At 37.7% G+C, this 27,733-nt stretch overlaps 1 protein-coding gene across 1 annotated transcript in view; it reads left to right on the top strand.

The window, feature by feature from the left end:
• Positions 1-27,733, top strand: part of bnc2 (basonuclin zinc finger protein 2) — a 124,306-nt gene that overhangs the window by 76,866 nt on the left and 19,707 nt on the right. Inside the window, exons 3-4 of the mRNA XM_079462518.1 lie at positions 13,715-13,817; positions 16,580-16,815. Coding sequence (XP_079318644.1) covers positions 13,715-13,817; positions 16,580-16,815 — 339 coding nt within the window. The remainder of the gene's footprint in view (positions 1-13,714; positions 13,818-16,579; positions 16,816-27,733) is intronic.

Below are 27,733 nucleotides of genomic sequence, written 5' to 3'. Positions count from 1 at the left end.
CAAACTGTATAACAAATGGAAGGATATGAGGCTTAAGTCAGATATAATATCGAAAAGAGGATCAAGGGGTAGAGAGAAACCAGATCTGCTCCTGAATAATATCTCAGACAGAGTTCTGAGGGCTTGACATTGACTGGAGACATGTCAGATGTCAAGGAGTAGTGTTGTTGTACACTGAGGGCACAGCCACAGTCCGAAAGTATTGATTTCCCTGCTTGTAGGAAGCCAGTAACTGTCATGTGGAGAGGCCTGACCTTGGAACAGCCAAGACAACTATTCCCCAATTCCCAGCAGCCTGACTGAAGCTCAGAGCAATGTAGTCAAGACAACAACACAGCTCTGCTTGATGGCAGAGAGCGTGGGCTCATCTCACACCAGAGGAAGAATAGAGAAAAAGAGAGAGAGAGAAAAACATTCTACACTGTCCGGTTCCCTTGAGTTCTTCATGGGCAGCCTCGAGTCTAGTTATCACAGTGTTTGAAATGACAATAGCTTGACTTAGACGTTCCTCCTGAGACTAAAATCTGGTCTATAACTCAGCAATGGACAGGAAGGAAGAGTAAGATGGTGGAGGGAGGGAGGGAAAAGAAAGAGGAACTTAGGTTAGGAGCTAGAGAAGACAACAGAAATGATTTAGGTGGGGGTGTAAAGCTGAATAAGACACAGCGATGTCACCTGTGGCACTTCTTGCAGACAAAAGCTCAGCTGTCTATCTTTATCTATCAACATCAACAACATCAGAATAATGAAGTTACACCATAATAAGGTGGCAACAAATGAGCTCTAACCATCCTGGATTAGCGTTAACAGGTTACAGTCCTCAGTAAGGAATAAGAAACAATATGTGACACTGGACAAAATATCCAGTCTTATGGGAAAATTGCCTTTGAAGTGGATAATCAGAGGCACTGTAGCAGGCCTTCCACTCACAAAAATAAATTGTTACATATTTATGGTAAAATATCTTCATGGAACATGATCTTCAGTTAAGATCCGAATGATCTTTTGCATAAAAGAAAAATCTATAATTATGACCCATACAATATATTTTTGGCTTTTACTAGAAATGTTCTGTGCTACTTAAGACTGGTTTGGTGATCCACAAAGCTTTCTTTTCTCATCATAAACAGAGATCTGTCAGGTTCATCAGGGATTGCACGATAAGATCTTGATCATTAAGAACTGTGACAACATGTATACTGTATAATATCTAAGACCTGTGTGATAGTAAAGATTCATTACATAGACAGGGTGTGTGTCAAAGGCACAGCATTGCTATCATCTCTACCTTGTCATTGGCCTTGTTTACCAACACTGACAGATTTTCTCCATTTCCATTTGCACTCAACACTAGAGTGTGGTCCTGTCAGCCTGAATTATGCATGATGTGCTGCAGCAAATCCATGTCACCAGCTGCCTTAACTAATTCACACATTGATAAAACCATTAAGCAGAAAAAAATACTCGTGTCTGTGACATTGTTTCTTATCCCAGTGGCAAGCTGTTGCACATTGGCATGTTGGCTGGCACTCAAGAGAAATGGGTTGTTTACATGATTCCTGCCCTGTCGTTAAGTCAGTACCAGAGGTCGCGTTAACCAAAAATTCTCTGTCATTGACAAAAAAAAAATTCCCGGGGCCGTCTGTCATTTTGACGGATTACAATTAAGGCAATTTGTAATTCCTCTTTATGTCAGATTAGTAGCATCCCGTTTCATCCGAACGTGTTCGTAAGTGACCGGAGGAAAGGACGCATGTTTCCTATTCATAACTCATAAAAACCTCGGCCATTCAGGAAGACCCACGCGGGATCAGTGGAGACTTGCAATGCAGAGCCAGGCGCATGTAAAAAGAACACATTAGACTATGACGGCCCACCACCATCTAATTTGTTTCGCCAAAGTTTCAAAACGAACTCAAAATCTTTTTACACTTTTAACAGTGATACAGATGTTTGAGGCATTGTTTCTGGATCTGATTCTGCAATGCATGCATGTGTCGCCCAGTGCCGATCCTAGACGTCTGGGGGCCCTAAGCAAACCATTCTGGGGGCCCTTGTCAGATACATTTAGATAAACATAACTGTAAACTATAAGAAATAATAAATTAAGTGACACACTTGAATAAAAAAAAAACATTAAACTGACAATTAGAACAATTAAGTATAAAATTAAATTGACATTTTGATTCACATCAACATCTAAAGTAACGCGTGGCTCTGGAAACATCTAGCTGTACAAAAAAAACTTTAAAACGCAAATGCGGTGTGTTTTTACAAACCAAATGAGGGAACATAAAACATGATGAATATAGTTTACTCAAGAAAGCTAAGCATACGAAAACACATCAATAATTCTCTAAATGCAATGACACAAAAATGACATATTATTATGGGCAAAAGAAATACAGTGGATTGCAGTGATGTGCATTATAGCTGAGACTCACATAACACTGTACAGTTGGTTTTATAAGTCATTCCCTGTAAATGCTATTGAGCTTTGAATAATGGGATATTTTGTGCATGAAACCATACAGTAGTGAAATAGACAGCAATATTGAAATATTATTTGACATTTTTTTTAATAAATATAAAAAATATAAAAGGTTTGCATTACACCCACATGAACCCTGTACAGCTGGTTTTGTGGCTGTAAGTTATTCCCTTTAAATGCTATTGAAGTTAGAAACATGTATATTAATGTGTACCCTATGTAACTCTGGAGACGGTGCCTAAATTCAGACTATCGAACGTCCAACGTCAAACCAACTTTTTGCCAGTGGATAAATACTGTATATGTAAATCTGCATAATGCATAATTTGGCAAAACTAAGTACACTTTGAAAATACATGCCTTGTTCTTTTGTTTGCGTTGTTGCTGTTTTTTGTCCGGTACAACATTTAGAGGCAATTACTGCAACAAACGTTTTCTGTAGCTCTCAAAGAGACTTTGAGACTCATTGACTCATAGGCCACTTCAGAATAGTCCAATGTTTTGTTCTTATCCATTCTTGGGTGATGTTAGCTGTGTGTTTTGGGTCATTATCCTGTTGGAGGACGCATGACCTGCGACTGAGACAGAGCTTTCTGACACTGGGCAGTTCATTGTGCTCCAGATAGTTTTGAGATTTCATTGAGCCCTGCACAGATTCAGCAAAGCAGCCCCAAAACATAACAGAGCCTCCTCCATGTTTCGTGCTATTCGAGCTATCCTTCTGTTCAATCTGGGGTCGGTTTTCTTCTTGCGGCCGTGCCCAGGGAGCATCGCTACAATTCCATGGACCTTAAACTTCTTAATAATATTTGCAACTGTTGTCACAGGAACACCAAGCTGCTTGGAGATGGTCTTGTAGCCTTTACCTTTACCATGCTTGTCTATTATTTTCATTCTGAGCTCCTCAGACAACTCTATCCTGTGCTTTCTCTGTTCCATGTTCAGTGTGGGGCACACAATGATACCAAACAGCACAGTCACTACTTTTCTCCGTTAAAATAGGCTGAATGACTGATGACAAGATTGGATACATGTGTGATACGAATTAAAGAAACGTATTAGTTTGAAATATCACTATAATCCAATTATGTATTATATTTTCTAAGGGCTACCAACAAATATGTCCAGGCCATTTTAGAATATCTTTGTAGAATAAGCAATATTTAATCTTTTCCACAGCTTCTTCGCTTTATTCTATGACATACCAAAGGCATGCAAGTATACATGATACAATATCTTTTAATTTCATCACTCTTCAGGAGGAATGAAGCATTTTTCCAATGAGCTGTAAGGTTACAACAAATTGGGTATCTTAACTTTTCTTTTTTCAGTCCATCTGACATGGTCATAGCTGCTGAATCCTCGGGTAATGCAGGTAAATTTCCATGTTAGAAAGTTTCTCAGACATTAAAGTATTTTCTTCTTCTAAAGAATAACAGCAGACTCCATTGTAAGGCATGAACTAAGAATTAAGAGTAGTAATTGAAATATGCGATGACCAGGAAGTGACGAGTCGATGATCTCACCTACTTGTTTCCTGGATCTTGATTCAGAGATCCAAGTGGGAGGGCAACCAGAAAAAAATTGGATGATGGAAAAGTGGATAATGCACCGATGTTGGACATCTTGTAGCCACTGAATAGTATTAGATTGTTAAGAATTAGACTGATGGAAATGATTGTAGATGAAACCTCATAGTAAACAGATGTTACACTCAGTACCTAACAGCTTCAAAGGCTTTTTGAGAAAGTGAAAGCTTCTAACATATGTCCATATGTATATATATATAACATGTACTTTTAAGACCTCCCAAATTGAATTGTTTTCACGGCTGTGTGATTCTCAGCTGCGACATTCTGGGCTCAATTATTCCCGCGGCAGTACATTGAAGTAAGAATCGGGCCCATAATCATTGCACATTATTGTACAAGTCCATCGCAATAATAGTACTTTCTTTTGACAAAGGTGCAATCATTGATATTTACACCCATCACTATGGTTGAGGTTCACCTGCTGATCTGCTAGTCTCCCTTACACAAAAGCACACTAACCCTCTTCTCTCAACAGGTAGTGGTCTTGCTTTTGTTAATACTAGTAATTTTGTATTAGCACCTATTGTACTATTGCTCTTTGTATGACTTATCGCTTATTGCTCCCCGAACTCTATGTAAGTCGCTTTGGATAAAAGCGTCTGCTAAATGAATAATTGTAAATATAAAATGGGCGATAATTTGAGGACTATGTGTAGGAGTTCCTTGAGCTCATCTAGCTGGTGCCCTGGAATGATGCCACTCTAAAGACTGTCTTCTGGTGTGGACTGGATGACCACCTTTTCCAGCAGGTACCTGCAAGTGCTACCACATATACTGTAGCCTTGCTCGTTACATCGATAATGTGCTGTGGCTGATTGGCTCTTCGTTTACAGTGGCCCTATCTCGTCCAATACCACGGCCCAGTGCCCTCTCTCATCCCAGAGCTCAGCCCTATCTCCCTGAGTTACCACTATGGCTCCCTAAACAATCTCCACCACCAATGCTCTGTGAGCTACCAGTACCTCACTGGTTCCTGGGTCCCTGGTACCATCCCAGAAACTTCCTGTCCTGCCAGTATCCTACTGTATGTCATCTGTCTCAGTCATCTCCTTTTTTATTTATATTATTTTAAGACTGCTTGGTTTTATTTCCTGTTTTAAAGGAAGGTGAAGTATAGAGAGGATAAAAGATGTAAATTGTGGAATTAGGACATTTTCCAGGTCAGACTTAATCCTGCGCTACATCGCTGACTTTTTGGTCCACCTAAACAGACAACTAAGCTTTATTTCAAGATGGCATATTTGAATTAACACAGACGACATTTTAGAAAACTAAACTATTTTATCAGGACACAAGGGGTTTTTGGCGTAACATAATTACTCTCAGGTGCATTTAATGTAATATTGTATTTTGTCTTTCTTTTTTAACAATACAGTTTCTTGATTAAACATTTCAGCTTCACTGCCTTTTAATTAATTACTGAGGCAATTTTGAGGATCGCTGCTGTTCTAGTTAGTCTGAAACAGGCAATGAGGGTCCACATTCTGTTACAGCTGTCACTGTGGCTTCTCCCTCGGGTGCCTCAGTCACATCACACCACTGAGGTTGAACCGTAGCATTGGACTACTGTGAGGCAGAGACGCCCCAATTGTCCAGTGATCTCTTTCTGAATTGCTAATGAAGCACATGTCAGTTGTGTGCAGAATAAAGCAATTTTGCAAACAAATAATTTGCAGTATTCTTGGCCGCTAAATATATTGCACAAATACCCATGGAACAAAACAAGTGAATTCTAATTAATACCCTAGCTGTTTGGTAAAGTACTCTCCACCAATAGTAAATTGATAAATAAGCTCATCATGTAAAGCCATTCAACTGCACATACGGTATCAGAGTAGGACAGCACACTAGTATCTTTAAGATAACAAGATTTTCTGCGTGTTTTGGCACAGTATGTGAAATATAAAATACATAAAATAAAAAATACTATTTTTTAAAATATGGCCATGCCCATTAAATAATTACACATTTTGTGTTCTTTTCTTAAAAAGCACATGGATATGTTAACAGTTAACTACAAAAAAGATACATTTTGAACTTCAATTGCCAACGTATTCAGACAAGCTAATGGCTTGTGTATGCAATTTTTAATAGACTATGTAAAACAATGTAATAGTAATTAAATATAAATTTAAGTATTGTTCCTTTAACTTGAACTTGGGTCACTCTATGTTTAGTTGATGGAAATCTATGTAGGTGTGAAATTTACTGACTTAAGCAAAATCAAAATGATTTGTTACAAGCGTAGGCTTTATTTCCACTTCAAGGGAAGGTTTGATGCTGAAACCTGACATCAGCAGTCCCTTCCCTCAGAAGTTCTGTCTGTGGCTGTGTCTGGTTGTATTATCTTGAAAGATCAGGGACAAATAAGTTCAATATTGGTTCTCTCTCAACATCTAGCTAGCTGTCTCTTTACAAAGAGATTTACAAAGAGATCCTGACTTGCCTTCATTTGGAACCACGCACAGATAACCATAATAACACCCCGTCTAGAGCGAACGCAACTGACGCGATGTGTCGCGACAAAAGAAAATAGAACCCATGATCATTTTAAATTTTGTTCACAGTGGATGTGGCGCAAGACGACGTTCGCATTTACCACCGCAGTTCCCAAAATGTGTTTGCCACTCTTGACCACTGTAAGTGGCAGATGTAGCTCAAACCATTCATGCTAAACCAAGGAGTCAATGCAATAATGTTCACAAACAATTGGCACACATAAATATTAGTGAAATAAAATTGTTTAGAATTGAGACTTTTGTAAGTATGTACAAAACCAATGGATGTACAAAATAAGCAATACAAGACCTGTCAAATCCTAATCTATAATCCATAGCAGTTATAACTTATTCTGTTAAATGGTGTACAACACATTTGGAGTCTTTAAACTGTAAATATGAGTGTCTATCAAACATTTTGAAGTGTTTTATTCAGTCAACATTCTGAATTTGAATTTCATGCAAGCCATGCTAAAAGCGCATGCTGGAGCTTTTATGTTCTAATGCCTGTTTCTGATATTTTGTCGACATGAGTAATTAATTTAGTCCCTTTTTTGGAGTAATTCCAAAGAGCCCAATTAACATGGCTAATGTTGCTGCATCGTGTAAAAAACATTGGTTTTTAATACCAGGAGAATAGTTAAATGACTTCCCTTCATTATTCAAATGTCTATGCAAAGTCGCCACATGGGGATGGCACAGACATGATAGTCATGCAAAAATCATGAATGGTGAAAACAAAAACAACACTAGATTTCCAAACACCACTCATCTTCTCCATCATTTCCTGCACAATAAGATACTACAATCCTTTTAATCATTGGCCTGTTTTAATTATTTTATCTTGATGTTTAATTTAGTGTTTCAAATGGTCTGATGGTAGATATTGTATATCTTGCGACAGAATGCAAGCATTCCAATCTTCATTCCAAATAAATAAACTGCACAGTTGCTTACAGTTAGATAATTACACATGCGTAAAAAATTTGTTAGAAATACTGAAAAGAAAAAGTTGATACAAAGCACAACTCTAGTGAGGGAACTTGATGCTGATGCGATAGTGTTGAGGACGACTGTATTGTTTGTTTTCATAGGATTTAAAAAACTGTGTTGTGTACTTAAGTAGGGTTTAAGTATAACAATTTGTATTTGTTTTTCAATGTAGGCGAGAGGCCCCCATTAAAAGCAGTAAAAGCAGAATTTGGCTGGCTATCCACTTCATATTGCCCTACAAAGTAAATATTCCAAAGAGGTAACACATGTCGAGGTATGCTCAAAATTCAGCACATGCTGAGTTCCTAGATTTGAGGTACACCCACGGCGTCGAAAGAATGCGACCTTCCCAGATCATTGCATCTGATGGAAACCTTCTAACAAAGAAAATATCATCAGCCAAGATCCTAAAAGTTGAATTAAATACATGAATTTGTAAAAAGGGTGCTTGCCGATGACCGCTTGTGGTAATTCGCGCGTGTGCGTAACAAGAACAAGAGAATGCGAATGCACTACGGCGTGTTTGTGCACACAGAAGAAAAGAAGTTTGTTTTGTTTTTCCCTTACCTCAGCACATCTGAGAGAGGTTTTTGGAACTGTGGAGCCCTGTCAAAACAAATGGCTAGAGAGGGACAGGGGCCCGAGAAAGAAGGAGCCACTGAGAAGGCAGCTGGAAACTTAGAGCATGTGGTTTCCCCCTAACTACAGCTGCATTCACATGTGCCTGACTGACTTTCTTTTTCTCTTTCTCAGTATTTCGGACTTTTTTTCCTGTTCTCTCGCTTGCTCTCACAGGAGACAGTCACAGCTGGTTGTACTTACAACCTTCTGTGGTAACGTGTGTTTCATTAGTCTTGGACGTGTGTTTTGCACCAGTTGTAGTCGTGTTATTGTTAGGATGTGGTAAAATTATAAATATGGGATGCAGACTTGGGGAGAGGTGGAGCGAGGATGGAGGTTGAAGTTGATGCTTGGGGGAGGTGGGGAGGGGGGATATGCGACTCGTTAACTCTGGGCCACTGCTTGTTTCTCAAGACTGTGTAGCAATAAAAGATCTGCCACAATTTGTAGTACTAATGACTTAATACTGCACAGCCTGGAAGACGTACAAACATCCGTCAATAGTTTTATAATTGTATTGGCCCATCTTAGTCAAATGAAATGGACCATTGTAGGTTCCAGGGAGTGGGGTGGTAATTTTGTTGGGTCGATAGTAGGATGGCAATCAAATCCCTGGCAACCATTCCCTGTTGCATATGTGCAAAACGGACCTCCCTAGCTTAAAGTACTGTTCCGTTGACATTGGAACGTGTTTTTTACATTACAAGCAAGCTCATATTCTGCAAATCTGTTTTTTGAAGGGTAATCTGCATCTTGTTCATTACTGTAGCTGGTAGATGTACTGTCACATACATTGGTTGTTAAGTGTGGTCCCCTTGCAGAGATTGACCTGTGACTTGCATATGTTCTTCTCTCCTCTTCATCTCGGCTCTATCTGTGAACTTTGTCTGGTCTGATAAAGGGAGCATGATGGACTTTCATTGAGTCTCTCTCCCTCAGCATTAATGCACACACACACGCACGCACGCACACACACACACACACACACACACACACACACACACACACACACACACACGTATACACACATTCCAGTATATATCCAGATTGTTAGAGGCCGGTGGAGTGGGAGGGAGAGTCTCACAGTTGTCACTGTGGTCATGTAAGAGTGCAAGTAAGCCCAGGATGAGTCTTACTATCTACTCTGTCTGTCCTCGAGTATTCTCGTTCTCTTTCTGTAGCAGTCTGATGCACTTAATGTTAATGAAGATTACAATTTGGAAGAAACAATATCTTTATCAGAGGGGCAGCGTTACAGTCAGAAGTTGGCATGAATCATGCAGACCCAGGTAACACGCACACACACACACACACACACACGCACTGACCATTACAGAATGTGTTCAAGCAGTGTTGACTTGGGTTAATATTTTTTTCAATTGAATTAGAGTATTCAATCATTTGTTTTGTACAAAATGCTGTTTATAGTGAGTTTGTATGGAGAAGAGATGATTGGGCTGAATTCTAGAAGACCCAGAGGTCTCGTCTGTGTGTCCACACATCCTCTCCTGTCCTGTCTAGTCAATGTGTAGCTGTCCTCTCCTTCTGGGGTCAGCTTGGGTGCAGAATGCTTGTGCGCTGACTAATGCTACTACTGTAGTAGTGTGAGGAGATCCACAGTTACTCACAGAAAACATTAATCTGTTGCTTTGCTCTTTGTCGGTTGTGTGTTTAATCAAATTTTGGAATTTTTTTATGCAAGACTGTCCAGTTTATTCCAGTCTTGGTTGCTATCCCACACAGTTCTTTATAGGGTAATCAGAGCAGGTGGCTGGGAGTGAATCTTTATCAGCAAAGAACTGATAAGAGTCAGAAGGACTTGAAAATTCACATGCTGAGTGTTACAATCCTTTATTGGATTTATGCAAGTATGTTTGTTTACAGACAATGATGTAGTAAAAAACTGGAACGTTTTTTAAAGGTTTCATTTACACATAACACTACTCTCCTCTACTCTCTCCACATACGCATATCCACGTATAACCAGAAAGTGCTTTTTGGATAGACTATCTTTTGTTGGTGCGTGTTTAGAATTAGTTATGAATGTAAATAATGTGTCTCTGCTGGTACCAGTTGTGCATAAAATCTACTTTTTTGCTGGAATAAATGTTAATAGGTGTGTTGAGTAGCAGTCCTGTAGGTCGCCATTATTGTTTTGAGTATACGTGGGCATGCCTATAGACCTATGTTTTATACCTATAGATGGTTTGCCTGTCCCGGAGTTTACTTCCGGTCTGTGTTTGGTTATCCGTCTTGGGTTCGTTTCCCAAAAGCAGTTTAACATTTCCAGTGTTTCCCAACGACCAATCGCAAACAGCATTGCAAAGTTGCGTGGTTTGAAAGATAGCTTTTGAGCTGTGGTTAGAAGTATAGTTCCTTGTTATTATGATACGTAGGTTGACATACATCATGCTCTTGAAAGCAAGCAACAGGCAGTGAGGTCTATATGTAAAACATATACAAATGTAATTGTATTTTAGTTTAGTCAAGAGTACATTATTTGGGAAATGCACCGCTGGTTAGTAATATAACAATTTGTTTTATTTTTAATTTAAATAACAACTGCTCAATTCTTTGAGGATTGTCTACGGGAAGTTTAGTTTGGGTCACATAATCCTTGTTTATGTTGTTTTATGCAAACACAAACTTTTATTCTGGATGGGATTAAGATTAATTGTTTGACAGCCATAAAAGTAATGCGTAAAAGTTTTCCATTTTTAGTTTGAAATGTTGTCATGTAAACAGCTCCTCACACATAAGACATGTTTGGCTTATCAATACAATCGTAACAACATAACAGAAAGTCTCTCTAAACTGAGAAAAGTTATATCTTACCCCTTCGGTCATAATTTCCTTTTTGTGCAAAAAAAGCCTGGAACCTGGTCTGCTTTCAGTTGTTTGATACTTGAAACTTAGAGATCGGGAGAATCAAATTCCTGGTATTTGAAGGACAATTTGTTCTACAGACTTATAATATACAGATATGTTTCTCTGGCCCTGTTCCTGTATACTCAGTAAACTAATACAGTCCAAATGTCTTAAAAGTTCAGAGTGATTAAAGGTGTCTGTATGCACGATTGAGCGAGAATATTGTTTACTATTTATATTTAATACTGTATCTCAGTCATCAAGTTCATCTAGTTTTTGAACTACAAATATATCTGTAGTTCTGCCAAACTAATTCTTAAATGTAGAAATGGCTTTGACGTTTAAATTCTTAAGATTTTTTAAATGGTAATATTTTCAAAAACATGTTTAACAGTTACCTTTACCGTCTGAGAGATAGTGCACACTCTCCTGAGATCTGGAGAGAGGTATGTGGATTGGCGTTGTCCATAGAAGGCCTGTCCACCATCTGGCTCAGGAATGTGCAGCCCCAATCAAAAGGATTGACAGAGGCCTCTCTTTGTCTGAATGCTCTGTGCCTCCAGATAGCTATAAAACACCTGGATCAATCAGCGTGTGACAGCACAGAGACAACAAGGTAGAGGGAAAGAAGATCAGTCGTTGGCAGGAGAGGCTTACCTCCCTCCCCTGTCCTCCCGAGGCGGCCGAGTGCCCCCCCTCCCTGTGCCCCTCATTCCAGCACTTTGAACACAGTTATGTCTCTAGATACTGCAGTAGGCTGTCACTGGTTTGATCTCTGTCAGCTGAGGTTTTGAGAAGAGTTCACAAGGTCCTCACTGGTCCAAGCAGATGTGTTGGAATTCTCTTTGTCTATTGCTTCTGGTCAGTGTCCACTATATGCACCATATTTGCTATGTCATACCTACAGTATACAGTTATAAGAAGGCTGTTGTATAACATTGTATGTCTAGACTAATGTCAAAGTATGGAGATCTCTGGAGATCGGCTGGGTTATTGCACACTTTTTAAATGGATTAAATAAAAGAATAAATATATAAATATGTATATATATATATAACCCCTCAGTGAGCAAACCAACGATGATTGAGACAAGGTACAAAAAACTCCATAAGTTATTAATGGACGTAAAAATATTTGGGTTCAGCATTGGATGCTGTTTTGTCTCAGCGTGATGCAGCAAGGTCTGTAATGGGAAATTAAAAGTGCAGCATTTCCACCACTGAGATGCTAAATTGTTTAATTAAACTAAAACTATAAGTCATCAGATCCCACTTGTTAGCATTTGATATCTGCACTATTTCCATTTATCATGGCTTGGGTGTTTCCTTTAAATGCAAAATGGAATTACTTCGCATGGCCTAAATTGGATGTCCCAAAGGAGGGGTTCTAACAAGATCATCATCTTCTGTACCATTCCTGTCATTCAGTCTAACAACAACTGGACGAGGAATAAACCTCTTTTCAGACTTTTCATCAATTTTGATCAATTCATTGCCTCATTTGACCACCAGTATCAACTCTAGTCTCTCTAAACTCTGACCTGTGTGTGTTGTAATTGACAGATGATATTATTGCAAAAAAATGTAAATAATTTTGTGTCACTTTAAAAATGAATCATGGCACTGATTAGGGAGGCCATTTTAAGGCCTGTCTAATTCGTGAAATACTTCAAGTTCACTTAAATGTTCATTCCCTAAAAATTCTCACAATACAACGCAAAAACTAGCGAGCAACGATGTTTATGTTGAGATGCCATCTAACCAAAATCGCTATTTTGGTTATACTTAAATAATCTATCGCAGCCACATTTAAGCAGTCACGTCACTGGAAAAAAGTCTGGGAGAGAATTTAAGTGGATGTGATACAAGTTACGTGACAATAGCGTAATCTTGATAAACATTTTTAATTTCGATTAAGTAATGCAAAGAATCAATAAAATGATATTAAAGAATTATGATATATACTGAAATTATAATCAAGATATCAAAATGTGTTAAATAATATAAAATAACTTGTAGTAATGTAGTAAAATACATTCACACAATGCTTGAAAATTACAATCACAGAAGAAAACAAAATGTGTTTAACTCACTTTTAAATAAATCTTGTGAGCAGTTTTGACAAGAGAGGTGCCAGCAATGGCCTCTCCACCTTTCCTCTCTTCCTGCTGGAGTACTTTCAGTGACTCTCAGTGATTAAGGAGATGTCTTATCACACAATACCATTGTTTGGTTCTGCCGGGCTGGCTGTCTTATTGGACACTTAACCCCTTGTTGCTAAAAGCTTTAGGGGTCAGCACTGATTCAGTCTCCGAATCATGTAATGACAGTTTTTGTCAAAACAAGGGAACTTTAAATGGGGGCAAAAACAGACCAGTATTCAGGTAAGAGGAAGAAAAACTAGCTTAAATGTGCCTATGTGAGAATGACATGAGAGAAAATGGAAACTTGTTAGCGTGATGTCAGTCGACTTAGAGTCCAGCATAAACCATTCTCTCTGTCCATAGACAATAGCAAAATGAGCGAAAATGAATGAATTCAAATCATTGTTTGTATTAATAAAACAGTGCAAGAGTGAAATCTGTAGAACGAACTTCTCAATTGTTCGAATGGAAAATCCAGTTTATTGATGATTTATTTGTGTATTTGCAGGCCATCCGCTGTACTCTGGTAAACTGCACATGTGAATGTTTCCAACCTGGAAAAATCCACCTAAGGACATGCGACCAGTGCAAGCATGGATGGGTCGCTCATGGTGAGTGTGAGTCAAAATGAATGAGAAAATATCTATATTTTTATATACTATATATTTACTGATAGCTCATGAATGGATTTTACAGAATGTGTCTGTGTTTGTGAAGTATATAAATAAAACATAATAATAATCACAGCGTTTAAATAGAAATAAATTGAATTGGATTTTAGTAAATACTTGTCAGTGCAGCAGGGAAACATTGAACAACTGGAGACACTACAAGGATAATATATTATTCTATTTTTCTTTATTTATATTACACAACTGTTTAAACTGTGTAAGATTTAGGGTCACTTAATTTGAATGTTTATCATGATCTTAAAAAATAATCCAATGGTATAAGCTCAAATGTGCCAATAAAATAATGTATTAATATTATTGATTTTATCAATATTACTAATATTTACTTGATATTAATCACACAACTTTTATTATTTACAAAAATTATTTACAAGTACTGTATTCTGAATGATGAAGGAATGTCAATCAATAAGAGCCGAATATAAATGTGAACTCTTTCAGAAAAGCATTCCAGGGTGATACCACAAGAAGTTGGTTGATATAATGTTAAGTAAACTTCAGGGTACAGAATTAGCAAATGTGCATATTTTAGATACAGATGGAAAATTATCGTCTAGAGATACAATGGCCTAAAAGTAATTTTCCACATTAAATACAATCAAAACAAGTTTAACAATATTACAGGATTTAAAAATACTTTATAAATCAATAAATACATACACAAAAACACGATTATTTTTCCATTTTGGGTCCAGGACAATAACATCAGCGCTAAGTGTTGAAAGATACATCTATTCATTTTCAGTCTACATTCTTTAGTAATTATATGCTTTTTGCTAATAAAATGTATGGTGAAGCTGAGAGTATTTTCATCATTTTTCATACATGTCGTCTTTCTGGAGATGCTTGTTTGCTGGCCGTTGGTGTTCCCAGCTGTAACAGAGTATGAATAACTAATTTGGTTTCATTTAAGTTGTTACTATTGATTCATGACATACTGTATAGAGTGTGCTTTTTGATCTTTATGTTGATTGTGTTAAATATCAAAAGATTATAAAGGTGAAAGGCAAAGAATTGAGACTAAAAATGCACTTTTGTTGACCCCTTGTTTTTTCCGGGGTGTATTAAAAAAGATTTTATTAATTTAATTGGAAAACTGTAAAAAATTTAAATTTGCGAAATTTATTCAATTGATTTTATATTGGCAACATTATTATCATAAAGAGGGATTGCCATAGACTCTCCAGGCTTTCACCTTTTTCTATTGTTTTATTTTATAATGGCCAGTCGATACGCTCTGACTCCCTATTTTACACGTCTTAATTCTCCAATGCTGTGTACAAAATTCAAAAGATTTTCCTTTACACCAATAAAATAAATTCCTAACTGCGAAAAATCTAAACCATAGAATGGTCAAAAAGTAGTTACAGTTCTGGTGTAAATAAAACGAAAGAGATGACAGTCACAAAGGATGGAGTTAAAGGCGAAAAGACAGTTGGGTTCATAGAGAGACGAAAGAAACACCTGTTGGGTTGGGATGAAAGTAAAAGAGACAGGCCTAAAGGGACCATCACATGGGGCCCTTTGACTAGTCTAAATTTCACTCTGAACTGTCAGCCACTATCCTTCCTCAACCACTCTTCTTTTTACCCCATTCTGACACAGACCTCTCATTTTGTTTTGTAGCGTTGGCAGCAATTCTGACATGTAGTTCTTCATTTTTTATCATGTTCCTTTCTGGCAGGGACTGTTGTCAGGCAATAACCTACAGTAGTCACAAAAATCTGTCCTGGACTGAGGGAAGGAAGCAAGTGTCACTAAGACATAGAAGTAAAAGAGAGGGAGAAAAAAGCAGACAAATCTATGAATTATTTTGTCATTTGAAGTGTCTTTATCAAAGTGTGCTTTTACATTCTATAGAGGATGTCGGAAAGGATCTTTGTTTTGAGCATTTGTGCATGTGAACAGAGTTCATAGTTCATACGGTCTATGTGTGTTTCTATTTGTTGGATCAGTGTGAATTAGGCTTCATTTGATGTTTTAGTACCTCAGAACAATGAGCTTTATGCTACATATTTAATTCCACACAGTAAAACTGTACCTGTAGTGTTGCTTTCAGGTTTGCCAGTAACTTACTGTAGATTTAATTACAACTTAATACTATTGTTTTGTATTAAACATATATAAAACTTCTTAAATTACGGTACATTTACAAGAAAATTTAAGAAGATATTTAGTCTTGTTTTATGAATGAAAAATATATAAACTAGGGAAGTTTATGCTTAAAACTAAATTTTACACCCAGTAATTTACTGGCAAACCTGCTGCGAATTTACAGCAATGTTTTACAGTTTACTTCTTTTTGTAACAATAATGTTACTTTACATTTTTTTATTACTATTATTTAATGATGAAAAAGTATGAATTATTCCAGCTTAACACGAATCTGATTGTATTAAGTTAAACATTACGTGTTTTATTTAAATATATTGTTATGCCTAAATGGACAGGAAAATGAAAATACCTTGATTTCAAAACACCACAACTTTTTGGAAGGCATTATACATCGGTTGCTCAGTTCTGTGTGGGCCCTGTGATTTATTATAACAATGATGTAATTGTTTTAGTTTACTATTATGTAGTTTTCATAGACTGGGTCACAAATAGTTTTCTGGATTTAGTTTTACAACACTTTGCAGTCTATAGCAGTAATTTTGTGTTTGTTGCTTTTGTGATTGTAGCTCTCGACAAGCTGAGCACACAGCATCTATACCACCCGACACAGGTGGAAATCGTGCAGTCCAATGTGGTATTTGACATCAGCAGTCTGATGCTGTATGGGACTCAGGCAGTACCTGTGAGGTTAAAAATCCTGCTGGACCGTCTGTTCAGTGTCCTTAAACAGGAAGAGGTTCTGCACATCCTCCATGGCCTGGGCTGGACGCTTAGAGACTACGTTAGAGGCTACATATTACAGGTAAATTAAAAACATTAAAACAGAAAATCCTATACAAATTGTAAACACCATTCAGAAAAACACATGCACTTAATTTATCCTAAGGTGAATAAACAATAGATAGAAATTAAAATAACCCTTTCATCATAGGTGCTTGAATCATATTTGTTTTTGTCAACCTTTCATGTTAGAAACAAGGGGACAAAAGTACAAGGAGAAACTGTAGTGACTGCAGCTGATAAAAAAGACCATATAACCGCTATCCTGCAATCCTTCGCTCTTGCTCCTTTAATTGAAATCAGACACATTTTAATATAAGGTACAGGGCTTTTGGGTTTGCAACAAAACCAAAGTGTTCCTGTATGAATTAGTTAAGAGCAACTCAACATGTGCTTGTGGTTAGCCTTGTAAGACCAACGCCAATAGCAGAAAGAGAGGTGGATGGCTTTGGTTTGGAGGCCATGCCTAAGTGGAACAACATGCTGAGCCTGAAGGCGGTTTTGAGGCCTTGTACAAGGAAATGGCTTCTGTGAGTAAATCTCTCCCTCTCACACACTTTTTCTCATATCATTTGACTGGAAAGAATTGTACAAGGCTGCAGTTTTTTTTAAGTTCTGTAGATATTTGTTTTGTGTGGAATGTCTGTTTGTGTCTCTCACTGCCCTTTTCCGATATAACGCCCCAGGCATTAAATATGACATGACAAAATATCAACCCCTGTATCTCATGTAGTCTGAAATTTGTGAATTAAATTTCTCCAGTGTGTCTCCAAATGCAAGGTCCAACATTTTTGTGGGTTTGCAGGCAAGTAAGGACACTTGGTCTTTCGGACACTGTTGGGTATTGCGTGTTGTATTGTTCCAAGTGTTAAGTATGAAACGCAAACACAAAGCTTTTAGGTTTGATATTAGTATTGTTTTTTTAAATAATTTCATTTGTAAGTGATACTATTCTGATATAATTTAGAGTTTGGTAGATACCGCCCCTAGTCCATTACAAAACCTGACATGTATCCCATACAACTCAGAATCAACTGAAAATTCAGATGAAAACCAATGATTTAAAAGATTCGGTTGGTTTTTCAGCACGATTAAAACAGAACTTCACCTCTTAGGCCAAAAACTTTATAGTTCTCCCAATGTTAGCCATGTTACATCCAGCATCCATTCAAGGCAGGTACTGTAAGAGCTCAGATTCATAACTGACCAAACAAAAGAGCACTACCCTGACATCAACACTAATGAATGTTCTAGTCTGCTCTCTCTCTCTCTCTCTCTCTCCCCTCCATTCTCTGGTTAAATGTGACTTATTTTCCTCTCCTTTGGTTTTCTTGTTATTTACCTGCTCACTTCAATCTCTGCATCGTCTGTCTGTCAGTCTGGAGACAAGAGCGTAGAGTATTGTTAATCAGAGCCTTGACACATGATGTCACAACCAGCGGAAGGTGCCAGCAGGAGCATATGCGCAAGAATCTTAATTCTGCCCTCATAAATATTTCATGTTATAAAAGAGAAGAAAAAGGCGTGGAAGAGTGAAGGAATCAGATCGAGTAAAGACACAAAGTGATTGTGATTATGTATGTATGCACATAGCAGTGTGCTTCTGTGTTTGTGTGCACTTTCAGGAGGCCTCAAATGTCACATCTCTAAATGTAATGAAATTACAGAATTAAGAAGAATTAAGAAGATTGCAAAGGAAAATGTAGAATAATATTTTAAACATAAGGCAGTTCTTTATGTATGATTTATCAGATCATTTGAGGTATTTTCGTGCGTGTGGGTGACAGATTAACAGTCGGCTAAAGAGTATCCTTTCAGATTTTTCGTTGTCAGTTAGTCACACATCTGCAGTGCCACAGCACAGCATTGTGTTGTGTTCTTTATTCAATTTGTGTTTTTATGGGTCATTGTTAAACTCTGTGGTGGTTTATGGTTAATCGTTTTTTGTTTAATGTCGAGTCTTCTAGATAACACTTCTGTCAGCACTAATACATACTGTATCTGTGACTCTTTCTCTCATAAGTTGAAGCCGTTCCCTGTCACACTTTCCTCTTGTCCAGTATCACACTCTTGTGATTTCCTCATGTCTGGCCTTTTTATGGCATCCTGCAGTATTTTAGTTCTCTTTGTCTCTCATCCCATTAACTATTTCTCCCTTTATCCAATTTTTCCAAAATTATGCCTTTTTGTTCTCAACTATTTTATATTGGGCATCTGGAGCAGGTGTGTGATAACATGAAAATCCATGAACAAATGAATAAAACTGAAATAAAAGTATCAAAAATATTATAAAAATTAAGATTTACACATTTACAAAATAATATTCAATTGATAGATCAGAAAATAGAAATTGTTACAGTAATCGTAGAGTCTCAGATTAATTTTCATCGTCAGTAAATCAATTTTTATTTAATAAAAACTGTTATGTGCAATGGTATTTGTTACAGTATACTTTACTGTAAACTATAACACTAGATTTTATAAAAACTTTATAGATGCACATCATTTTTTAGGGGGGGGGTCAATTTAGCATTTTATTTGTTTTGCTGCGTAATTGGTAATCACTAGCGCATCGGTTTTACTAAATACTCAAAAGAGAAGAAAACTACTGTACGCTTTGGATAAAGCGTCTGCTAAAGGTTTCACTCTAAATACACGTTTGTATATTGAATGAGTCTGTGGTTGCACTCATAACACTTATCGTCAATAAGGCAATATTTTCGAATGAATAACTAACCAATTTAATATTTATTTGATAAAGTTATCTTTAATATTCCATATTTAATAACAGGCCCATGTTTCTAATTATACCATACGCTATGCATTATACTATGCATTGTACTTAAAAAGTACAGTATTATAAGGTCAGTTATAAAAGTTTGTATTATATTACATAGGCAAAATGTAAACAACTGCCATAAAATTTTGCTAATGCAGAAAGGCTGATGCAGGTATAAAAAAATCTGAGTGATCCACAGAGTGAACATGAGCTCATATGGGAGTAGAGGAGCACGCACATGTGCGTGTGTTTGAGCGCGTTGGCTGCTGAAGTCCTGCCTGCCGGCTTTGTGTGCTTCTTTGTTCTTTTGCTTTTGTTCTGATCTATTGTCAGAGTCTTGACTGTTGATAACTCAGTGATCTTTTTGGGCCCTTCACAGGAACTTGTATGTGAGAGTGAGGGGTGAGCTAATACTGCTTCTTTGGGCTCAACGGTCATAGCAACATAAGCACCTTTCTACACATCTCCTGTTATGATGCAGGGTGATATGTGACAAATTGAAGAAAACCCTTAGAATGCCAGCACAGACCTCCTTTCTAGTCCTTTGCCAGCACCTTCTCCTCTCCCTCATCCTTTCCCAGCTGTAAGATGTAAGCTGGAACACCAGCCTGACAGAAATGGAGACCAGATGCCTGTATTTCTCTGCTGTCACTTGGCCTCTCCCCAACAGATGGAATTCAGATCAGTCTGGGCTGTCTCTTGTTCTATTGGAAAGAGGCAGTGAGGAGGAGTAGGGAAAGTGGAGGAAGGGTCCATGGCGGCCAACTTGTGGATTCGCCCCAGGCTGAGCGACATTCCCAGTAATGTTTTTGTCCTTGTAGAACATTTAGCTTCCGCTGACTTTCTTTACCTCTTTTATGAGATGCAGTTTCTCTGACTCTGACAGAGATTCCAGGAGAGCCAGATGTAAGTGCTAAGCTAAGCTAAGTGCCTTCTTTTCCTCCATCCCCTTCATTCCCCTTCTACCATGTGCTAAAACCCCCCACAGAATTAATTTACCCAGCCCCCCCCTTCTCCCCCAGGGACAAGCCAGGGTGTCCACACAATGAGTCTATTTTATTCAAATAAACCTGACATCTGGGTGCAGTATGCTTGGCCCATCTTGTATGGCGCAAAGGAATTTGTAGGGGGTACAACCCAACGTGCTTCAGCCAGGCACAATATGCTCCCTTCCTGATAAATTTAATGAAGGATGTCCTCTGGCCAAAAGACATGATTTGATTAAGAAAGGAGGTAACAGACCCCAGAAAACTGCAACCACAAGCAGCCTGACAGTCATTACACAGACAAAAACACATCACACAGTAGCCCTTTAGCAGCATCAGTATGCTTTCCTCAAGCTATAACAGTGAAAAACCAACATAATCACTTTCGTACATGTGAATGACGTTTATTCATACATTGTCATTAAGAGCAAGGTCTAGTTTTAGACGTTTAAATGAAAACATGCATACAATGCAAAAAAGCCAATGTTTTATTTCTGCACTTAGGTACTTGATTTATTTGAAATAAATGGCATGAAATGTTTAATGCAGCTACGTTGAATAAGTGTCATTAAACTAGTTTTTCTTTGTTATGTGCAACTTTTATAGCAACTGTGTTATTGCAAACACACACACGTATAGTAATTTGATACGCTGTAGCATCGGCTGAGTTTTAGTTATATCTTACATTTGTTGAGCGCCATTGATAATTCAGTTTAACCAGATACAGCCATACATTTACAACAGGGTCCTCCTTTGGGGGGTGCAACTCTAGGGCAGTGGTTCTCAACAGGGGGGCAATGGCCTACAAGGGTATACCAGCTGACCAGCTGGCCTCAAGATGACTAATCATTTAAAATGAAAGAAATGAGCCTTGAAATACATACAAAAACTAGAAAACAAGATGTTTCTTATTATTTGGCCATTTTTTATAATAAATACATGCTTTTCCAGTTAATGTCAAGCTCTAAAATAATTTATCGGATAGAAATTGTGAGTTTTTGGGAGGGGGAGCCTTTGAATACTGTTTAATATAATGGGGGGCATTAGAGTAAATGAAATTCAACATAATTGAGTGTTTTAGTTGATTTGAGGAAGTAGGAGTTCATTTTAAATAATTACCCTAGCTATGTAAGGCATACTGTTTTTACATGTTTGACGCTGATGCTGCTTTCATGGCAGAGTAGAGTCAGTGCCGAAACGTCCCTCTAATGAAAAGTGAATGTGTGGTCGTTTTTTCTACTACATAGATATTTATCTTCCTTGACCGGTACCTCCGAAGGTGTGCGTTTGCGTCTATACACTGTAAAGTTATATTTAATGGCATATTTTTCATGTCAATCCAACTGTTCATGCACACAAACCTTCCTCATCTTTGTGTTATTCACCAAAATGAAACAGCAGAGTGCACAATTACCTAAATGCTGGAATAGGTTTTCAGCGACTCTCATTCTTTCTTCTTGCACTAACCTTTGCCTCAACCTACCTCTAATCTCGTATGAGAAACTTCCATTTTAGGTAGTCGAACACTGCACAGAAATTTTGGAAATGATCCTTAACCAAACCTTTTTTGTACAACATGCCTCCTTGACACCCCTTTCTGTGCCAAGGCCCATCCCTTTACCTCCATCACCTCCTTACTGGAGGTCAGATGACTCCCACCGTCATCTAACCTGCTTTTTGTTATCGCTGGCTTATGCCTCATCCATCGGCTGTGCGGAGCCGCAGTGTTTCTAAAATGAATTCTTGCATATGGTTATGATTTCAGGACGTCAAGCTGGATTTGAGTTTTTAAGGCATATGCTTTGCTCTGGGCTAGTAGAGTCAGCTTCAGGCACATCAAAGGTTTGGTGCACTGAATCAAGGTGATTTCACCCACTCGATCTCCCCTTCAACCCCCGCCTAAAGCAGGCTCCTGCCCACACAAACAAATGGCCAGCTGGAGATGAGCTTACACATCAGTTATCACAATCGCCTTTTCTTTTGTCATATCATACTTTTAATTACACAAAAACTTGCTTTTCTCCTATCTTCTATTTTTTTCCATTTCTATAATACTGTAGCAAACAGGACTTGAGCAGTGCTGAGCAGAACTGTACCTTACATCTTTTTAGCTTAGGCTTTAAATTTCAAAGTATCTTTACGAGAGTTTATATGATTTGTTTTCAGCACAACAGAGCTCATTTCTGCATTCTGTTATTTCAGCCTGCTTTCGTCACTATACACCATATGTCCCAAGTTACGCAATAGTGAAATAGATGAGGGTATGTTTTTGAAGTTGTAGGGTTATATGCAGGTTACAATGGCCAAAAGATTTTGAAAGTAATACTTCTTATATTGGATATAAAAACTGTTCCATTCCGTCTTATCCATGGCAGTTTGTATAAGTCTTCAGTGATTCTGGGAGACTACTGAAAATGGGGAGCAGGTTACGTTGTAGCTTAACTGGTAGATAGTGGCACAAGAAATGCTACGGTCATGAGTTTGGTTCCCAGGGAATACAAAAATGTCGCTAAATATTCCTGACAAAAATGTATCTTCAATGCCTTTGGACAAAAGTTTCTATTAATATTATCTCCCTTGTTCAGTAGTCAGGGCAAGGATCAGGGAGTCGTCCTTTTTAATGGCTGTCTCATTTTCAAATTCCCTCCAGTGCACTGAAATGTTTGTTTCCCTAAAAGCTACCACATTGTAACGCTGAAACCAGGGAGCATCGATGTTCCCTAGTTTGACAATACAATTTTAAATATTTAGACTTAGCTTTAAGTTGGTTTTTGTGCAGCACCACGTGTGCTCAGTTCACATATCCCCGCCGAGTGTCTCACAGTTTGAGAGAGCACTGGTCCCTAGCAGTGTCATGGAGTCAAGCTTTGGATCTGGCCTTCATTAGTGAGTCCAGATTTGAGCAGTGCCTGCTGGACCCCAGTCATTGATCATTCAGGTCACGGTCCCCTCTGCTCTGAGCCACACTTTCTCCCTCTCTCTCTTTTTCTGTCTACGTCAACAACCCTTATCTTTTAACTTAACAAAACTATGTTTCCTCTGTAAAAAAATGTTTTCCCATAAACATTCATTACATCATCAGATAATTTTTTGAAAGTTTACTCAAAACCTGTAGCTGTTGACCGTGACCTGTTTATTACAAACTATCTGTTACCTATTTACTTTTTTCGACTGCTAAAGTGATATATGCTATAAAAGATCTCTAAACATTTCAGGTTATGTGTTCAACTCTTTTTATTCAAAGTCGAAAGTAATGTGCTTTGTTTCTTTTGTACTTTTTTGTGTGGGTTCAGGCCTAGAGATTACAATTTTGAAGTTTTAAAAGAGTATGTGAAGTAGTAACTGTGCAAATGAAATGGACTATCACAAGTTAATTCATTTGTTCAGATTTCAAATTTGACAAATGGAATCTCGCAGCCTACCAAACAAATATGAATCGTTTTTTCCGTTTATCAAGTGTCCTCAGACAAAAGTAAATAAATCAATAAACAACCAAACACACATTTGAAGTAGTTTTCTTAATACCATGGGCCGTATCGTACACCCGGCTCAGCGCAAGTGTTTTTGCTCATTTCAGCCCGACGCAGATCTCATTTTCCGGTCCTGCACTGTGTTGTTTAAACAGCAAATGCATTTGCACTCATTTGTGCGCCCATGGGCGTGTTGGTCTAAAAATGTATTGTGCTCAGCCGCATTGTTGGTGTTTTGCTATTTTGAGAAACTTAATATAGACCAACTCAAACCTGCTCTAAAGTCTAAAGTTAGTGGCGAAATTTATTTTACTTATTTAAAGAGCACGTTAGGAATATGCGCCTACAGGCGGGTGAACAGCGCTCTTGCATTCTGCTTATTACACACAGAGGGACATACAGAAGCACACAATAATGCCAAAAATGAATTACAATGTATAAGATCAGAAGGTTGCTGGTTCTAATCTCAGTGCCAGCAGGTCATGACTGAAGGGCCCTTGAGCAAGGCACCTTACCCCTGATTGCTCTGCAGTAATGTGTCACTGTAAAAAACTACTTGTAAGTCGCTTTGGATAAAAGCGTCTGCCAAATGAATAAATGTAAATGTAAATGTAGGACATGTCCTGTAGATTGTCTGCTTGCGCACTTTAACCTCTCAGGAGAAGTGTCTGATCTTCTAATTCCGCCGTGTAAATAGTAAATCCGAGCACATCTGAATGGAAGCTGACACACTGATTGGTTCATTGCACGTTATGACCAAAAAACACCCATTACTCATTAGGAGAATCGGGACAACCCGTTTGAAATTAAATAGTATGAAATTTAATGCCAGAATTATCGTGAAGTTGTCTTTTCTTGTTTTATCTCTCAGCCAGCACAGTTAGAATTTTGACAGGGTCACCACCGCAAAAAAAGCTTTGTCTCTGTCAAGGATGGAGTTAAACCATGTCTTAATGGTCTACAAGAGATGATTTAATACAGCCTATGCAGTTTATAAACTATTCGAAATGCATTAATACCAGAAAACTGTAATTGAATTCATGTCAAAAAAGGACTGCATAAGAAACAGTCATTATCACCTTAAAGTATATCCATACAGACAGGCTTCAGAACCATACAATATTCTTTATTCGCTCTCTATGATGTCGAGGGTGGAAAATTGAATCCATGTGCAAAGTCAGGTTTGTTAATCCATGAGACTCTGTGACTACACTACAGCGATGGAGCGGAAACGGACTAGAGAAAGTATTGTTCACATCACCCAATAACATTGTCATAATGATCTTCATTCACACAGACCAACGAAAATGAGAATAAATGCTGTATTATGCATGGCAAGCCAGTAGTTGGTGATGTTACTTTGTTATAAAAAAACACTGCGCACATATGCATGTCAGGAATAACCCAACAAGTGCCTTCTTCTCACTCGAAAATGTAAATAAGTATGTTGTGTAACACAAAAGTACATATGCATGACTTTTTTAAAAACTTGCACTTTTTCAAACTATTTTTTTATACAGTCCTTGGATCTGCAGTAGTAGAAGTATATACCTCAGGTCTGTCTTTATTTCCATGTATGCCTTGCAGAAAAGGCTTGCAAAGGTTCTGAAGAGGCATGGTTTTGCAATCTGTTGACAGTAAATCCACTCAGTGAAAGTAAAGCAAACCTTTCCAAAGTGCAACTCCTTGGTTTCTGAATCTCCTATCTAGGGGACCCTCTCAGCAACAATCGACCATGTATCATCAATACAAGTTCGAGCTATCATAATAATAGCTCCACCACTCTCACTGAAAGGCTTTGCATTTGAGATGAGACACTCTAAGCTAGGCTGAGCAAGTGCATTAATGTGTTTGTGGCCTACTGGTGGTTACAGTAAAGCATTGTTGACTCTCCTGCAGGGAAGCATTTTATGAGGTCACTTGGTGTTAAATTCTAAAGTCAAGTCAAAATAAATAGGAATGAAGGAGTGTTCTACAGAAGGGTCATTTTCAGGTTTCAAGCCCCATAAGGGCGAATAACTGCATGACAGATGACATTTTCATTCAATTTCTTTAAATACTCTTTCTTTAAATTACATTTAAGCAACACTCTAAAATAATCCCGGGTAATTGAAATACTGGGTTAATTAAACCCAGAAAATGTTTATATGTGATTCAACAATTGATTAAAACAACCCAGCATTTTGAGTTGAAACAAACCCATAGTAGGTTAATTTATCTTTTCTTTTTTTGTCTTATGTTGTGGATACAATTTCGTGCAAGTACTAGGAAGTAGCTAGGAAAGGAAATGGCTAGCAGGGTAGAAATGGCTGTCATTGTTGAAGGGGAGGGAAATTGAATTTTCTTCAGGGTCAGCAACATCAAAGAGTGAGAATTCAGCGATCTTCCCTTAAAGTTGCTGGATAGGTCTAGGCTAGTTATTGATTGGCCAGCAGCATAGTTGAGGTCTGTCACAGGTTCATCAGTCTAGAAAGACAAGGACCACTGCTCATTGCATAAAGGGTTGATGATAGTTACATCTTTACTATATTGTCCTTGAGACATGAATACATCATTTGAATATTCATTAAAATCACAATGCATCAAAATTCATATTATAAAGTGATGCTAGTTTTCTATATTTAATTACTATTTCACTGTTACACTGTTTCTTCAGATGAGAGAGTTCCCCTAAAACGCACTGCAGAGGAAATGAGCAAGGGACAGGGGCCTTCCCACGCTGTTGTAGTGTTGTGTTATGGCCAGCTGTGTTTGATGACCCGCAGCAGATTTGCTGTGATGTCATTGGCACATTGCACCAAAAAGCCTTTTTTTTGCATGAAAAGTCCATGTATGACCATGCTAGCAGGTCTTCTGTTTTTTTAATTGCCAATAAATGTTCTTGAACTTGTTTGAAGCAAAAAGCACATCACATTAGTAATCCACATGAATCAACGGTCAAACGCGTGTTCAGAGAGTCGTGTTCACATTGCCTCTCGCATGATGCAAGAGCAATCATGAGGCTTGCTCAATAATTTATGCTTCTTGCAAAGAGCACATAATATAAGGATTGAGCATGTCCAAATATTCACACTTGAATCTTTGCACATGTGTACTTACATTTAAGTGGGCGCGAAGAATGCAAATGTGAACGCACTTAAACAATTCTTTAATTTCAGCACACAACGTAAAATAAGTGTAAATGTCTGTTCTGTTGTCCCTATTAAAGATTATAAGAAACAGTTGCAAACATTTTACAAAATACACATACTCGCATTGCACCAAAAATATGCAACACAAATTTGTGTAACTACCAAATTGAATGTAATGTAAATGAATGTAACGTGCAAGTGCTTTCAAGGGTGTGAGACCATACACAGAAATAGTGTTTGATAGATGTAATTTCATATCCATTTGTTTTTGTGGAAATTAGGTAAAATATCCCTTGGTGCTTTCTGATCAAAATGTACATAAATTTAGTTTGCTCTTACATCAAAATTCAGTGGGTCAACAAACATTGATTTCAAGTTCCCAAGTGTCATATTTACAGTTATATTTACATTTATAGAATATAATTGTTTTTAAATAAAAAATTTGTTGAATGGGTCGTGTGACTTTGCCACGTTTAAGTTTTGCCAAGTAACCAAAAAGAATACTGGCTAGACACTTGCTAGACACTTTAATTTGCTGGCTAATGTAGTTTAATTGATATTTATTTAGCTTGTT

The sequence above is a fragment of the Barbatula barbatula genome (assembly GCF_947034865.1).
Source record: "Barbatula barbatula genome assembly, chromosome: 8".
Lineage (NCBI taxonomy): Eukaryota > Metazoa > Chordata > Actinopteri > Cypriniformes > Nemacheilidae > Barbatula > Barbatula barbatula.
This window is presented reverse-complemented; position numbering and strand designations above follow the sequence as displayed.